Source organism: Bos grunniens, chromosome 10 (assembly GCF_055505025.1).
Source record: "Bos grunniens cultivar Pamir isolate PY7600 chromosome 10, Bosgru_T2T1.0, whole genome shotgun sequence".
Taxonomy (NCBI): domain Eukaryota; kingdom Metazoa; phylum Chordata; class Mammalia; order Artiodactyla; family Bovidae; genus Bos; species Bos grunniens.
In genome coordinates, this window is record NC_141174.1 from 35,554,634 (window position 1) to 35,572,142 (window position 17,509).

Below are 17,509 nucleotides of genomic sequence, written 5' to 3' on the forward strand. Positions count from 1 at the left end.
TTACTTTAAGCCTAGTGTAGGCAGTTATGAATTTGGGGGTATGAACTTGGGAGAGAAGCCCTAGTTGAAGAGAGAAATTAAGGCAGTCATTAATTTATAGCCTGCCAAAATAATCCTTTTGAGTCACTGGTCTGGATCATTTGACCTATGAGCCCAATTTTTTTTTCTTCTGTAGTTTACAGGCATATTCAAACACCAATTACTCTGATATAATCCTCTGGCCCACCTTATTTATTCTTACAGAAAGAAATTTGGAGTAATCAAGCCATGTTAAAACACTACCTAGTTGAAATTCTTGGAATATGGCCGAGAATAGAAGCGGAGTGCTGGACATTAAAATTTTTCATAAAGATCCAACTGTGATTTACACGTTCAGTAGTTTCCACTGGTTAGTTATTATTGGCAAAGTACTATCAGATTACTATTAAACGGATTGACTTGTTAATCCTCACGACGTTGGGTGGGCACTGAAGTTTTCTCCACGTGAACACAGGAGAGGTGAGGAATTTGCCCCGAAATCACATGAGCCATAATTCCACCTCGCTCCAAGACCCACTTCCCTCATCCAACTCTGCGGTAGTTTTAGCCAAATTTAGTAAGTATCCACAGCTAATGACAGAAATTCCCTTATGCGTTCGCAATCTGTCTTCCCCAAATCCTGAGGGCACTGTATTACTATGTCTTGCACAAGTTTCTGACGTTAATTTGTAGCCTGGACGTGAAGGAGCCGCTGATGACACTCTGTTGCGCTGCCTCTCCCCGCTCTAACCTAATTCCTACCCAGCGGTAGCTGGGGGTAGGCGAGGTCTGGAGAGGTGCTCGCGGGATTCCCGCCGAGCTAGGCCCCTCCCAGGCCCCTCCTCCTCACCCAAGATGCACTTGGTTGAAAACAAAATCCCACGTGACTGGCTCTGCTCTCATGCTATCATGGCGTCTCCCAGTGGGAAGGGAGCCCAGGCGCAGGAGGCTCCTGGCTGCGGGCCCCAACCGCTCGCCCGGGACCTGGTAGACTCTGTGGACGACGCGGAGGGGCTGTACGTGGCGGTCGAGCGCTGCCCTCTCTGCAACACCACCCGCCGGCGGCTGACCTGCGCCAAGTGCGTCCAGAGCGGCGATTTCGTCTACTTCGACGGCCGCGACCGCGAAAGGTACGGCAGCCGCCCCTGCGCTATTGTCTTCTCTGGGTGTCTCCACCGGCTCGGAGGCTGGAGCGTGGAGCCGAGTCTGGGCCGCGGAGCCCAGCGAAAAGAGGAGGAGGTAGCGAGGGTAGCTCCTTTGCGCCGGTACTTTGCTCCCAAGGGACGGGGACGGGGATGGAGGCCCGAAGAGGAGAGGTCGCAGTTTCCTCCTAACCCACTCGAGAGGAGCCTGACCTCACGGTGCTTCTGGTACTAGGGAAAAGGAATAGGTGGTACCTGTGGAAAGGTCTTCTCCTATTATTGCCATAGAGTTGGATTCTCGGTACTTTGTTACTCGCTCAAGCAAAAGCTTGGTTTAATCATTATTTTCAAAAGAACATTCATTTTCTAGAGAAGAGGCCAGAAGAGAATCAAATAACTGGTTAAGAGGGATTCGGGCCCTGGTAGTTTGTGTCACAGATTGATCTTGTTATCAGACATCCTTACTCTAATGTGTAAACTAATCTAGCTAGTTTCTCCCCTTTGCAAAGATTGTTTTGAGTGTTAAGGAGTTTGAAGATGTGTTTCCTCTGTTTTAAAAATGCACAGTGGGAGCTGCAAGCCCTTATTAAGAGAATTGAATTTAAGAACACGTTTTGGCCTTGTTTTGACATTTAAACAGAGGCCTACAAGTCCTGGGCTTTCCAGGTGGCTCAGTGGTAAAGAATACACCTGCCATTGCAGGAGCCCCGGGTTCAGTCCCTGGGTGGGGAAGATGCCCTGGAGAAGGAAATGGCAACTCACTCCAGTATTCTTGCCTGGGAAATCCATGGACAGAGGAGCCTGGTGGGGTACAGTCCATGGGGTCACAAAAGAGTTGGACCGACCTAGCGACTAAAACAAGCCCTTGGTTAAATAATTGTAGAATTAGTGTGGTTAGCTGAAAGTTTTCTCAGTCCCAACTTTTGTTTCAATAACTTAGTGACAGTAAGCCAGCTAATATTTTTTAGTGCAAAAGTTCAGATAATAATGCCTTAACAACAACCCAGTAAGTTATTATCCCTAATTTACTGCTAAGGAAGCTGCAGTTTCTTGCCCTGGGTCACACAAATAATAAGGGTAGGGACCAGAATTAAATTCCAGGCAGCCTGAACCCGTATGCCATGCACTTAACCACTGGATTATATAACATCTGTATTTGAAAGTGTTTTTGAGTTTCTGATAGTCTTCTGATCATGAATGGAGTTCATTACTTTTTCTTTTGAGAAGATTTGTATGATATAATCTTTTAGTTCATCATTGTTTTAGTCATTGATGTAGTTGATGAATTTAGAAACTGCTGATGTAATAAGTAATAGCTTTAAGAATTAAAACAGTTTTATTATAAAAATACTAGGTATGAGATGGCAATGTCTTTCGAGGGTCAGTTCTGGATCCTTTTCTCTATATACTTTTTCCTAGATCCATTCCTATAATTTAAATATCATCTATATAAAAAAAAATAAATATCATCTATAGGTTGAAGACTGCCAGACTTGTTTCTCCAACCTAGGCCTTTATTAAATTGAGAAAACAGCTGTTTGCTCTATTTGTATTTAAATTTGTAGTGAGAATCTCCATCTTCATATGGCAAACTGAATTCATGATTATCCATAATAAATCTATTTTTCTCATGCTCATCCCAACCCGGTAAATGATGACCTGATTCTTTGGAACAGGCAAAAAAAGTCTTCCAATCTTCCTTGACTCCTCTCTTAATGCTACCGTATCTTATCCCATCAACAAATCCCATCTGCCATTCAAAACCTAATCGCAGCCCTTTCACTACTTCCTGGTCTGGTCCACCGGAGGATTATTGCTTCTTGAGTCTCTGCTTCTGCCTTTTCTCCTTCATAGTGTAATTTCTCATATTGCATACAGATTAATACCATCCTTCCATTCCTCTGTTCACATCTTCCAGGGGTGTCCTCTTTTACCCAAAGTTTAAAAAAAAAAAAAAAGCCAAAGTCTTTATCCGAAGTTCTATGTCGTTTGTCCCCCAGTTGTTCTCCTATTGCTTTTCTCTTAGCTACTCTGCAAAACATCATGGCCTCCTTGCCAGTACTCAGGCATACTGAGAACACTCCTGCCTCGGTCTTATTCAGCCTGCCAGGAACTCCTTTCTCCTAGGCTTCCAGGCTACTTTCTTTGAATCCGTAGGCCTCTGTTCCTTACAGAGAAACTCTGAGCATTCATTCAATTAAAATAGTAACTTTCTTCCCCACACAATGTGATTTCTTGTTTTCCATAGTACCTATCACCATCTTATGGTTTGCATATTAATTTGTAACTGCCTCTCACTCCAGTGATGTTAGCTCTGTGAAAACAAGACAATTTTGTACTCTGCTATATCCTCATAGTAGAAGCTTAATAAAGATTCATTGAATGACTGAATCAATCTACCCTTCCTTCCCAAATTTAGTCTGATCCTGAACTACTTCATTATTATACATCATGACCCGTTTGTTACTTAAACCAGAAACCTGGGCGTTGTCCTAGCTTTTTCCTTTTTTTCTTATTCCACATATCCAAATCATTGACAGGTATAATTTGATCTGCTTCAGAGTAGATCTTGCATCTGTCTACTTCTAGTCCAGACTGCTGTCATTTCTTTCCTGGCCACTACTTTGTTTTCTTTCTTTTACACGTACAGCTACTCCCTAGCCATCCTCTGGCCCTCACACAACAGCCACAGTAGAGATGTAAATCAGATAATCTCACTGTTTTGCTTAAACCTTTCAGTGTTTTTTTCACTTTATAGAAAACAAAATTCAAACTTTTTACTGTGCTTATTAAGCCCTATGTGATCTGGCTACTGCCTACCTTCTAATTTTGGCTATAAGGTTGAGTTTAAAATGTGATCTTTGGATTCAAGCTGCATTGAATTGAATCCAAGCTCCACCACTTGTTATGTGATTTTGAAGTTTCATAGGTTTCTGGTAGTACTTACATAAGAGCATGCACTGAATTACTTAACATAATGTCTAGCATGTATTAAGCACTCAAAAAGTAAACTCTCCCCACATTCCCTCATGTTCACAGCTCAGTAATTGGGCTTTCTCTCACATCCTCAAACACATGGAACTCTTCCATCCAGGGGCCTTTTTCTATACTATTCCCTCTGCCTGGAACACTGTTCCTCCTGATTGGCATTTTGCCTTTCATGTCTCAACTTAAATGCACTTCCTCAGCGAGACTTTGCCTGACCTTCACTAAGGTAGGTCCCCACTTCCATCTCTCCTCCCATTTCTGTCACAGTACTCAATTCTTTCATGGTATTGAGCATGATAAGTGGTGTCACTTATCTGCGGAAGGTAACTGCATCCAGAATGTATCAGTAGTTCCACACAGGAGTGAATTCTGCTTTTGTTCAATCCCATCCTGGTGGTTAGTGCAGCGCTGGGCAGGAACATAATAAGCAGATTGTTGAAGGAAATGGTAAAGGCGGGACCATTTTAGAAACGGAAATATGAATTATTTTCAGGACAGGGATGTGTTACAGTGGATTTCTTTTTATGACGAAGCAGAAAGATGAAAAATAAATACCAGGATCGTTCAGAATTTAGAATTGAAAAAGAAAGTTAAGGTTTGGGGATAAGAGAGCTTCACTTCACCTTCAATCATCCCCTTTTCTGAAGTGTGTATTTCTAAAGAAGAGGAGTTTGCTTGTTTGTTTTCCTTCATTCCCTAACCAGTGTCCAGCATGTAGTAGGATGCAAGAATCTCTTGAGACCCAGGACCCTGTCCTGATGGCCAGATCAGTTTTAATGAGCTCATTGGGTACAGTTATTGGCGTGAAATATTCCAGCAGATAAGAGAAAGGCAGATTTCTGCTCTCGAGGATTTGCACTGACTACTAATAAGCCTTAGATATCTTGGGCCAAAGGTTGGTTGTGAGATATTCTCTGGTCTTCAGTATTTATGAAAAATTTTGTATTCTGTGCTTTACTTTCAGACCCTTTTTCCCCCTCTTACTTTATGAGAAAACTCACTGACTGGGAAACCACTTGGAAATAAAATATGGAAGCTTCAGCATGATTTAAATACCCTTGTTTAACCCCTGGTTCTTTTCAGTAAGTCACCCAGATTAGCTGTGCCTGCAAGGATCTTGAATGTGATGTACATATCAAAGTTCCTATAAATGTAGATTTTTTTTCAGGTTTCATTAATAGACTAGCTGAATATACAGGTTCTAATGGTTTAGCAGTTCAAGGAAAATTCAATATTAAAGAATAAATGTGTCTCCTAATAATTCTTTTGACTTCTAAGAAGGGAACATGCATCTTTATGTAGTTTTGTGGACAGTATGAGTTTGGCAGTTAGATTGATTGAAAAATACTTGAACTTGCTAGTTTTGGTTTTTATTTTTGGTTATTATTCAGTGGGACACTTCCTTATAGCCTTGGTACCCTCATCAGCACTATCCTTTCCTCACCTCCCACCTCGGCCCAGTCCTGAGACACTGCCCACATCTCTGCTTTCGCGTCTGTCTTTTGACTTGTTTGCTTCCTTCAGAGATGAAGAGGAATGATTTTAAGCTATACTCTCAACACCATCTTCTTTGAATCTTGTACCAGAGAACATTTTAAAATTGCAGGTCTTTTAACAGGAAAGTAGTTTTCTGGATTAAACCTTTATCTGGTACTAGAAATAACACTGTTACCCAACAGATAACTGACAAGTTGAAATAATCTTTCCACTCAAAACTTGAAAAAATTGCTTACCAGTTTATGATAGGGGGTAAGAATGAGACAGGGGGGATAATCTGAGGATACCCAGGAACCTCTACATGCTGGTTTAGAAACCAGTTATTTTAAAGTGTGGATCAAAAAAAAAAAGGCATTTTGTGAGTAGATGGATATTGCTTTCATAAGTACACAGCATTAGGAGTGATACAGCACTCCTTTCACTGATGAGTTTTAGGCATTGAGGACTACATTTTTACCACAAAACAGAAATATGGGCCCCGGACAAATTGAGAAGTGGGATAGAGGACAAGCAAGAAATTTTAGACGTTACTGAAGATTTTGAGAGGAAGATGCATCCTAAAAACTACTCTTGAGACATTTCTATTCCCCTCCAGTATCTTTTTGGTTGTCAGTCCTTAGCTTATAAAAGTTTGTTTTCACGAGGATTCGGTTCTGGACCCACATCTGTGTACCCCACTCAGCAGAATAAAAGCTCCATAGGTACCTGGACTCCCATCTTGAGACAAGAGTTTAATCAACCTGCTCACTTCGGTTATCTCTTTCAGGAAAGGTCACAGCTCCCATCCCATGTAGCTTATTAATTGTATTTACAACAATACATGTGGATCTCCTAAGAAAGTATAATTCTTGTTTCAATCAGTATCACTGGCTACTCTTAACCATTATGTGTACCCTTCAGAATTTGTAAAAGGATTTCACAAGTATTGTCTCATTTGTTCCCTGGTAACAAAACCATGAGTTATTAACCTGTTTTTAAGATGAGGAAGCTCAGAGTAGTTGTGCCTTACTTACTGCTGGGCTATGTTAATTCTTACATTGACCTCCAGATCTGAAATACATACATACATTTAATACATTAGGAGGATTAAGTGCAAAATCACTGATTGCAACGAAGAAAAGGGAAACTAGCCTGTATTGCCTGTTAAGTGCCTGTACCTGATGCTTTCACATTTATCTTATTTAATCCCTATAATCAAGTAGGATAATCATTATTTTCATTTTACAAGTGAGGAACTAAACAGTGCTCTGTCTGTATTTTCTACTAATGACTTAACCTTCATTCCTGCCAGTGGAGTATGTTTTTGCTACAGTTAAGCCTTGAACAACAGGGGTTAATTCATCTATAATTTATAGTCAGCCCTCTTTTTATCTGTGGTTGCTCTGCACCCACAGATTGAATCAACTTCAGACCGTGTGGTACTGTAGTATTTACAATTGATGAAACCCACATTGTTGAAGTTGTGTATTTTCTCATACTTTAAATACTCTAACATAGGATAAGGACTGTGTTTTTTCATATTGCATTTGTCCATAAACGTCATACCCTTGAATGCCTAAAAGAACTTAAGGGAGAAAAATGTGAATGCTAGTAATTTTTGCTGTGTTATTGATAGTATCCTAGTTCAAGAAATACTCCGTTCTTTAACCCTTTCTGCTTGTATAATAGAGATTGCTATGCTCTTTTCCAAGAAAATTTGTGCTCTTTCTTACCTGATAAGTCTCACTGCCTTATTTCTAGAGCCAGAATCATCAACTCTTCACCAAACCTGTGTCCAAATCGGAGCTGGGGGAAATTCCCCCCAACTGATTTGAAAGCTGTCAGTGCTTATTTTCTCCTTTCAGATTTAAGAAACCCAAGGAATATAAGGGTTGACTAATTCTTAAGGCCCTCAATTGCATATTTGAAAGTTTTGTGGGGTTGTTCTGTTTGCCTTTCTTAAAATACAGGAATAGTGTTTCTTGGACTTCTCTGTTGCTGTAACCCTAGGCACAAGTGAATGTGAAGCGCTAGGATGAGGGGAAGGACTGGGCGGCGATGGAAGGTGAGACTTATTTTATGAAAGGCACCTAGTCAGTGCTCAGCAAGATGTAGTCGATGGTCTAACGGTGTTACTGATCATCTCGCACAGAATTAATAGGACTCCTGATAGGGTGCGTGCCTGGGTGCTGCTTTCCCGCTCTCATGGGACAGACTTAGGTGACCAGTCCTGCTTGTGGCCAGATCCACTCAGTCACCCAGGACGATCTGTGGCCATGGCGCAGCGTGGAGCGATGGCGGCTCACACTTGTAACTGATCCTCGTCACCCTGCTGTCCCCCTGGTCTGGTGAAGTTCTCTGGGGCAGGACAGATTAAGTTCTTAGCTTGTGAAACAGCAGAATCTCCTCTGCCTGTAATGCCTTCCTTCCCTTAGTAGGGCCACCTCTAACCCATCCTCAAGTGGCAGCTCAGGCAGACGTGACTCCAGAACCTGAGTTGGGTTGTGTACCGTCTCTTGGATTGATAGCACCAGACTGTGTGTGACCGCCTGCTCCTGGTTCTCACCAGTCTCTATCACAGGGGCATGGTTTAAAGTTGACTTAAGGGAATCCTTTTTTAGGGGGGAGAAAAGCTAATACAAGTCTGGAGGAATTTGGTAAATAACACAAAAGACATTTTTAAATTGGGAAAGAAAATATTAAAAAAGTGTTTAAAAGCCCTGATGCATGCATGGTACAGGTTCACTGGCAGATTCCTTTCAGAAAACAATGCAAAACTATAGAGCCATCCAGCAACAAGAAAATGAATAAATGTATCTGCACAAAATTTTGGAATTTTTGCAGAGCAGAACCATAATAGTCACTAAGAAAATTGAGAAAGAATTTCAAGATGTATGAAAGGAAAATCACTAATTTTCCTAATAACCCTTTAAAAAAACTATAGAAAAGTGAACAAAGGACATAGAATAACAAATGAAAAGTAGCCAATAAGAAATAATGAAGAAAGGCAAGTAAATGAGTTGTAAACTATCTTTGAAGGAAGGGAGTGGGAAGCCAGGCATGTTAGTAAAGAATAAAAAGTGCAGAGCTGAGAGCATGAGAACAGGCTGGTGGGATTGGAAATATTGTATGAAATGATTTCAGAAGAAATTTAAAGATAACTGCCAGATGTTTGCATACGAATATCTGACCTAGCAGTTTATTTGTAAGAATTTCCTGTAGAGAAACCTAAAAGCTTAAAAGATTTGTGCACCAGGATATTCATTTCTAACATTATTGATAGTAGTGTAAATTTGGAAGCAATGGCAGTGTTCCTCAGCAGGAGTTTCTGTGAATAAGTTACATGATGTCCATTCAGTGAAATTCTATAATGAGACACGTCTTTATGTTCTGACGTGGAAAAAGATAGAAAACATTTTATGTAATAACCCAGCTTGAAAGACAGTGTATAAAATAAAATATGCGTTTCCCCCTTCTCCTTTTTTCTTTTCCTTCCCTAACCTATCTCCACGAGTCCTGGACTGGAAAATGCAGAGAATGGACGAGGTGCTGGTGAGCAGTTGGCTTGCTGACCAGGCACATTCCTTGATACCATCTGCTCTTTTGCTCTGCTCACACTACCTGTTTTCTCATTTCCTTCATGAAGAGTGACATGACTCCTGATGCGTTCTGTACAGGAGGAATTGCCATCTCCTGTTTGTTATTCCTGCTGCCATCTGTATTTTTGTGTTTTAAGTTTGGGTTTCTTTCTAACAACCCAGGAGAACTAACCAGCCTGATACAAAGCTGGACAGTGTCATCATCCCAATTTGTGTTAGTGCAAAGTGGAATCTTTACAACAGACCTGAAAGGAGCACTTTGATAGCCTTTGAAAGCAGGATTTTCTCCTTCATGTCAGCCCTTTGTTGACACAGGTTGATGAATCTTGTGAGTTTGTCATCTCCTTTCAGGTGATCAAGAGCATGAATCACGCGTTACCTCAGTAAGGGAGAAGTAAATACCACATTTGTTTCTCATTTTCAGTATAAGGAATGGAAGCATATCACAAGTGCCATGTCTGGCACACAGCCAGTTGCAGAAAATGAATGATTAGATTTCTTAACGTTCTGTAAAGTGCTCTGTAGTAAGCTGCAGGCACATAGTAAAAGCCTGATAAATTATTTGGTGAACCTATGAATTTGTCCACATTCTTCATTGGTTTCTGAGTTTTCTAATGGTTCCTGTAGTCACCACCTCACTGGCCTTTGCAGTACTACCCAGTACTCTGTGCAATGATGCTGCATATCTGTGCATCCAGTAAAGTGGCCTCCAGCCATATGTAGCTGTTGAAATGTGAGTGTCACTGAGAAAGTGAATTTTTAATTTAATTTTAATTTAGCCACTTATGTATATAATTCTGTCACATATAATATTGTCTGATTTCCTTTCTTGTTTAATATATGTGGTACATTTTCAGTGACTATGAAATGGCAGAGTCATAATTAGGGCATTTTATCCCTTCCATTTAGAAGTAGATATCTGGGGATATTTCAGATGTGGGATTATAAAAATAGTGTGTTAGACTTCTGTGTCTGGATTATTTCAAGGAAGAGATTTTTAGGGCTGTTATGGTTCTGGTTTTATGTTACGATTCTGTTGAATTGTTTTCATTTAGACTGGGAAATCAGGAGATAGCCAAAAGCCTAATTCTGGACTCCATACCATGTTACCATGGTGGGTAACATTACCTTTATTTCTTTGAAAGCAGTTAATAAGCCACTGTTAGCTCAATTCAAAATCATTGCATGATATTCAGTTCAGTTCAGTCGCTCAGTCATGTCTTACTCTTTGTGACCCATGGACTGTAGCACGCCTGGCTTCCCTGTCCATCACCAACTCCTGGAGCTTGCTCAAACTGATGTCCATCAAGTCGGTAATGCCATCCAGCCATCTCATCCTCTATCATCCCCTTCTCCTCCTGCCTTCAGTCTTTCCCAGCATCAGGGTCTTTTCTAATGAGTCAGTTCTTCGTATCCTGTGGCCAAAGTATTGGAGCTTCAGCTTCAAAATCAGTTCTTCCAGTAAATATTCAGGACTGCTTTCTTTTAGAACTGGTTTGATCTCCTTGCAGTCCAAGGGACTCTCAAGAGTCTTCTCTAACACCACAGGTCAAAAGCATCAATTCTTTGGCACTCAGCTTTCTTTATGATCCAGTTCTCACATCCGTACATGACTACTAGAGAAACCATAGCTTTGACTAGATGGACCTTTGTCGGCATAGTAATAATCTCTCTGCTTTTTAATATGCTGTCCAGGTTGGTAATAGCTTTCCATCCAAGGAGCAAGCGTCTTTTAATTTCATGACTGCAGTCACCGTCTGCAGTGATTTTGGAGCCCCCCAAAAAGATAGTCTGTCACTGTTTTCATTGTTTCCCCATCTATTTGCCATGAAGTGATGGGACCAGATGCCATGATCTTAGTTTTTTCAATGTTGAGTTTTAAGCCAACTTTTTCACTCCTCTTTCACTTTGATCTTTAATTCTTCTTCATTTTCTAACATAAGGGTGGTGTCATCTGCATATCTGAGGTTATTGATATTTCTCCCACCAACCTTGATTTCAGCTTGTGCTTCATCCAGTCTGGCATTTCGCATGATGTACTCTGCACATAGGTTAAATAAGCAGAGTGACTATATACAGCTTTGATGTACTCCTTTCCCAATTTGAACCAGTCTGTTGCATGTTATTACTCATGCATTTTTTAAAAATTTTTCTTATTTTGAGGAAGAGATTATTTTACTATTATTTTAAGGAAGAGACTTTTAGGGCCATTATGGTCACATGTTAGGTACTCAGTAGCCATATATGCCTGATGGCTGCTGTGTTGAACAGCACAGATCTAGAAGATTTGACTATCACTGCTTGCCACCTTCAGCTGGTTAATGCTTATAGAACTCTGTACCCAGGAACTATAAAATATACATTCTTTCAAGTGCACATGGAACTTTCACCGAGGCGAGCACATCATATGCAAGGCCATAAGACAGTCTCAGATTACAAGATTGAAATCTCATGTATTCTGGGACCACGTCAGAGTTAAAGTAGAAAAATAACAGTAAGTTACCTAAAAAGCTGGTATATCTGGAAGTTGAGTGATACACTTATGAATAGATTCTTGATCAGAGGGAATTTTACAGAAAATTAGAAATTTCAAACTAAATGATAAAATACAGCAGTTCAAAAATGTTAAGGGTTTAGCTTAAGCAATACTCGGGTGGAAATTTGTAACTTAAGGAGAGGCTTAAATTTTGATGATTGAAATTTTTACCTTACACTCCAAAAAATAAAAAAAAGCAAACTAAATCCCTAATAACGTAGCAGGAAGAAAATAAAAATAAGGGTAGAACACTGACAAATATAAAAAATGATCTGTGATGTGATATTCTTTCCTTTTAACTTTATTAATAATAGTGACTTGCTAGCCGTAATGCCTAGCAATAAATTTAGTGAGAAAAAATTGGACATTACTTTGCCAACAAAGGTCCATCTAGTCGAAGCTCTGGTTTTTCCAGTAGTCATGTATGAATGTGAGAGTTGGACTATAAAAAAAAGCTGAGCACCAAAGAATTGATGGCTTTTGAACTATGGTGTTGGAGAAGACTCTTGAGAATCCCTTGAACAGCAGGGAGATCCAACCAGTCAATCCTAAAGGAAATCATCCCTAAATATTCATTGAAAGGACTGATGCTGAAGCTGAAACTCCAGTAGTCTGGCCACCTGATGTGAAGAACTGACTCATGTGAAAAGACCCTGATGCTGGGAAAGATTGAAGGTGGGAGGACAAGGGAATGACAGAGGATAAGATGGTTGGATGGCATCATGGACTCAGTGAACATGAGTTTGAGCAAACTCCAGGAGTTAGTGATGGACAGGGAGGCCTGACGTGCTGCAGTCCATGGGGTCGCAGAGTTGGAGACGACTGAGCGACTGAACTGAACTGAGGCACCAATTTATAGATGAGAGCAGGGTTCAGTTAAGTTTAATAATGATGATTATTTATAATGGGGGCCTCAGTTTCCTTGGATTCAAACTCACTTTAGTGCTCTGATTTGCCTGTTTTGGAATATAATTTAACCTAGGCATGAAGAAACCTATAGACATATATTTATAAATCCATGAAAGAGTTTTAAAGCTGAGAATATGAACCTAGTTTTAAGTAACCTAGTTTTAAGTAAAATGGTAGGCAGCCGCATGCATCCCATCGAGAAGATATGTTTGGACAGTGACATTTCTGAATGAGTCTGCAGAAATGATTGGCTCTCAGGAATTTACATAATCTCATTTGACTGGAAAAAAAATGAACATTTAAATAAAATACTGCATTTTTTTCTTACAGGTTTATAGACAAGAAGGAAAAGTTAAGCCAGCTTAAGAGCAAGCAAGAAGAATTTCAAAAAGAGTGAGTTTTCATTTTGCTTTCTAATTTGTGGGGGTTATCTGGTCACCACATGGTTTATTTCAATGCTGTGGTACGCAGATATGTGGGTTGCTAATTTATTGAATTTAGGATACAGATCTCAACATGTGAAGAGCACTGTATCTGGGAGAAACCAAAATACGAGATTTTGGAAAAATCGGGTTTCTGGAAAACAGTGGGCTCAAACATGGTGCCTGGTTAACAGCAGGCACAGTGACTGAATGGGTGAATCGGAGAGTGACCCTGTAAATGGGTCCAGTAGAGAAAGCGTATTGCACTGGTGGTGGTGGCTCGTGTGGGACGTTATTGCTTCTCTTTGTCTTTGTTCTTCTGTATGAGGGTTTTGCAAAGTGTGGTCTCTAGATCATCTACATAAGATTAAATTAACTTGGTGTTCTGGTTAAAAATGTAGATTCTCGGAGTCTATCCTCAGATATTCTGATTCAGTAGGTCTGAGGGGAGGCCCAGAAATCTGAGTATTAACAAGCACCCCTGACAAATCTCTCATCCTCTGGATTTGGAAATTATCCTGTAGAACCTTTTGTCCCAAATTGGTCCAGTCACTGTTCTCCATCCAGACCCCAGACGTGATTAATACATTTATGAGCAGATGAACTCCAGAGATGCCCTGCATTAGAGAAACCTGCTTGGATTTATTTTACTTGGTCATTTCTCTGACTTCCTCTAACATAGAAACTTAACTTTTTTCCTATAGAACACTTCATTCTATAGCACAAATTTTAGCCTACACTGACTTGTGCCATTTTAAAGTGGGGGAACTGATGATAGCATTTTGGATCATGAATTATCTTACGTTGTTGTTGGATTGCTACGTTGTGTTCAACTGTTTGTGACCCCATAGACTGCAGCTCACCAGGCTTCTCTGCCCTAATTATCTCCCAGAGTTTGCTCAGACTCATGTGCATTGAGTCGGTGATGCCACCCGACCATTTCATCCTCTGTCACCCCCTTCTCCTTTTGCCTTCAATCTTTTCCAACATCAGGGTCTCGTTATTATTACTTACGACTGATGGAAATTATTGATTATGATGGAGAGCAAAGGCGATGGCTGTTATGGAAGTTTCTTGCATTTACACAAATACAAAAGTGCCATACTAAAAGTGCAGAAGGAAGCAGGTGAGGAAAGAATTGCAGAAAGCAGGGGATTTGGAAAACATTTTTAAATACTTATACCCCACTTTGGTATATCCAGAGTTTTCTAAGACCTTATTTTAAAAAGTTGTTGATTTTGCATTTTTGAGCTTTACCAATTTTATTATTTTAAGAGCTTATTCCTTTATCTCTTCTCCAAACAGAGTATTAAAAGCTATGGAAGGAAAATGGATGACAGATCAATTGGTAAGAATAAGAAGTATTTAAATAATATTCTTTAAACTTGAGGTTAGATGTTTTTAAATTGGCAGAACTTAAAAAATGATTTTGAACTTAAATTTATTTGTGATCATTTTTTGGTAGTTCTCTGTGAATGTATTTCTAGTGCAGGCTTCTCACATATTTCATTTAGATACCAAAAACAGGGTATTGGCAGTTAATTATGGAACCACCTCATAATAATGAATAATTATGAGGTCTGATGCTGACAGAAATATACAAGAACAGTTAGATGCTCTTTTTAAAAAAAAATTACTCATGAACATACATTTTCTAGATGGGTTAATTGAAAAATAAGCTAAAATATTAAAAGAAAATATGGGAGAGTGTTTATATAATCTGAAGGTGAGCAGACCTTTATAATCCATAAAGTAAAACATTTGATACACTACATAAATGTTTAAAAATTATGTCTGTTGAAGACCCTGGCAAAATGAATATAAACTGGGACAAAATGATTATAACATATGAAAATAAGGAGTTTGATTGATTACACTTTTATTCACTGTTGGTGGAAGTGCATATTGGCATATTTGAGGGACAGCTTGGTGGTAGTTTGTTGCTTTCGTAATGCATATGTGGTATAAATACATCTAGCAGTTTTCCTCCTAAGAAAGTGCACATGAATATAGAGATTTACAGGTAAAGATTCTGATTGTCTGCATTGTTCCTAGTAAAATTAATATATAATTAAATATTCATCAAACAGAATGAGCTAATTATGATACTGCGTAGCTGTTAAAAAGTATGTGGTCAGTCTGTATGCACTGGTATGGAATGATATCCAAGGTATATTTTTTTAATGAAAAAAAAAACTCAAATAGTAGGCTCTGGTAAAGTGTGATTCCATTTGTGTATGTGTTTTAAATATATGTGCTCTTCAAAGTCTGAAAAGATACACAGTTACCCCTGAGTAGTGGGAAGGAGTCAGGCTAACAGTCCCGTTCTTCTCTTTTGTGATGCCTGCTTTTTTATCATAAGCATCATTCATAATTTTTAAATACTTAGAGATGTGATATAAGTGAATTTTGCTTATGTTCTAAATGTTCTATTATTAAATTATGTTGTATGGAAAAAAGTTATAAAAGACTATAAAGAATCTCATCCCAGTTTTTCTAAGTTTCTATCTAAGTTTTCTAGTTTTTCTATCAAAAACTTAAAATCTTGGTTTTTAAAGACTAATATCTTTTAAAAGTGAAAGCATCTCATTGCCAGTTTATTCCTAAATTGATCGTGGTTCCTGTGAATCTGTTCTCAGATGTCTCTCACACTGCTTTGGAGAGGGGAGCATTTTCCCCACTGAACAGTCCTGTAATGTGTTCTGTATCTTGTACCATCACACTGCTTAGACAAGTGTTAAACATTATAAACATTTGAATGTTGTTGTAAGCTTCCGGATGTCCCCGTTTATGGAGACATCATAGAACAGATAAATCATACTTTCTAAAAACCAACTAGTATGTCAGATTTTTACTTATCCTTTATTCTCTTTGGGGAAGCCGTACCTAAATCTTGGTAATGGAAAAAGGCAGTTTCATGTTTCATAAAATTTTTTCAGGGCTTTTCCAGAAATCTTACATGAGTTGTACACTTAAAAAAAAAAAAGGAATTCTGCTCTGTTGCAGTATTTTATTACTCTGTAAGTAATATTTGCTTATTGTATCAGTGAGATAGTACAGCTGATAGTCTCCTCAGTAACCAGCACTGAGAATTTAGAGCAGTGCATCCACAGAACTCTCTGATGATACAAATGTTCTGTCTACACTGCCCAGTATGGTAGGCATTAGCCATAGGTGGTGTTGACATGTACCACCTGACATTTGGGTAGTGGGAGTAAAAACCAGATTTTCTTTTTAAATTTTGTGTAATCTCATTGACTTTCAGATAGCCACATAGGACCCACATGCAGTAGCTCTGTATTGGATAGGACAGGTTAAGATAATATGTGTCAACCTTTTTCTCTGTACTTACTAACACAGAAAAGAACTATTTTTCATTCTCTCTTAATTGCCTAGCAGCTTCTGTCCTAAACCACTAGTTACAAAAGCTGTAATAAATATAATTATACTGGACTTTTGTTCATTGCATTTTCTAAGATACATCTCAGGATAAGTAGTGTCCCTAGTAGATAATCATATTAATTGTAAGAGACCAATATTTGTGATATTTGTTTCATACCTTTTTTAAGAGATGGAAAATAATGTCCTGCAAGATGAGGATTGAACAGCTGAAACAAACTATATGTAAAGGAAATGAAGAGATGAAGAAGAGTAAGTAATTTTCCCACCTCTCTCCAGCCCTGATAAAGAACTCATGTGTAACTTCATGGGATTGATCAACCAGGGAAAGTAAAGGGGAGGGGTGGTAGAGGCAGTAGCAACCTGGAAAAGTTAACTGGTTGCCTTTTACTCTTTGTAAAACATTTGTATAAGGAATTTACATATATATATATTTCAAATATATGTATATAAAACATGTATCTGTGTTATGTATATTTACAAATGTGTGCATATATACATAAGCACATGTGCAAATGTAATAACCCTTATAAACTGCTGCTGCTGCTAAGTCGCTTTAGTCGTGTCCGACTCTGTGCGATCCCATAGATGGCAGCCCACCAGGCTCCCCCATCCCTGGGATTCTCTAGGCAAGAGTACTGGAGTGGGGTGCCATTTCCTTCTCCAATGCATGAAAGTGAAGAGTGAAAGTGAAGTCGCTCAGCCGTGTTCGACTCTTAACAACCCCATGGACTGCAGCCCACCAGGCTCCTCTGCCCATGGGATTCTCCAGGCAAGAGTACTGGAGTGGGTGCCATTTATAAACTACTTAGCTTAAAAAGTTGAGCACTGTATGTGTCCCATTTCCCTTAGCCGATAGGAAGTTCAGAGTCAGTCTTGGTAATCAAGTATAATTATTAGTTCACACCAGAAGCAAATACTGACTTTTTCTCCATCAGTGAGTCTTACACATATTTTAATTTGTATTTTGCATTACGTTTGTGTACTTCATATTTTATCACAGGTAGTTGCCAGATTTTA

At 39.2% G+C, this 17,509-nt stretch overlaps 1 protein-coding gene across 1 annotated transcript in view; it reads left to right on the plus strand.

The window, feature by feature from the left end:
• The first annotated feature begins 919 nt into the window (after positions 1-919).
• Positions 920-17,509, plus strand: part of ATG14 (autophagy related 14) — a 37,313-nt gene continuing 20,723 nt past the window's right edge. Inside the window, exons 1-4 of the mRNA XM_086320574.1 lie at positions 920-1,148; positions 12,999-13,061; positions 14,396-14,438; positions 16,660-16,741. Of these exons, the coding sequence (XP_086176700.1) occupies positions 928-1,148; positions 12,999-13,061; positions 14,396-14,438; positions 16,660-16,741 (409 nt within the window). The 5' untranslated portion in view covers positions 920-927. The remainder of the gene's footprint in view (positions 1,149-12,998; positions 13,062-14,395; positions 14,439-16,659; positions 16,742-17,509) is intronic.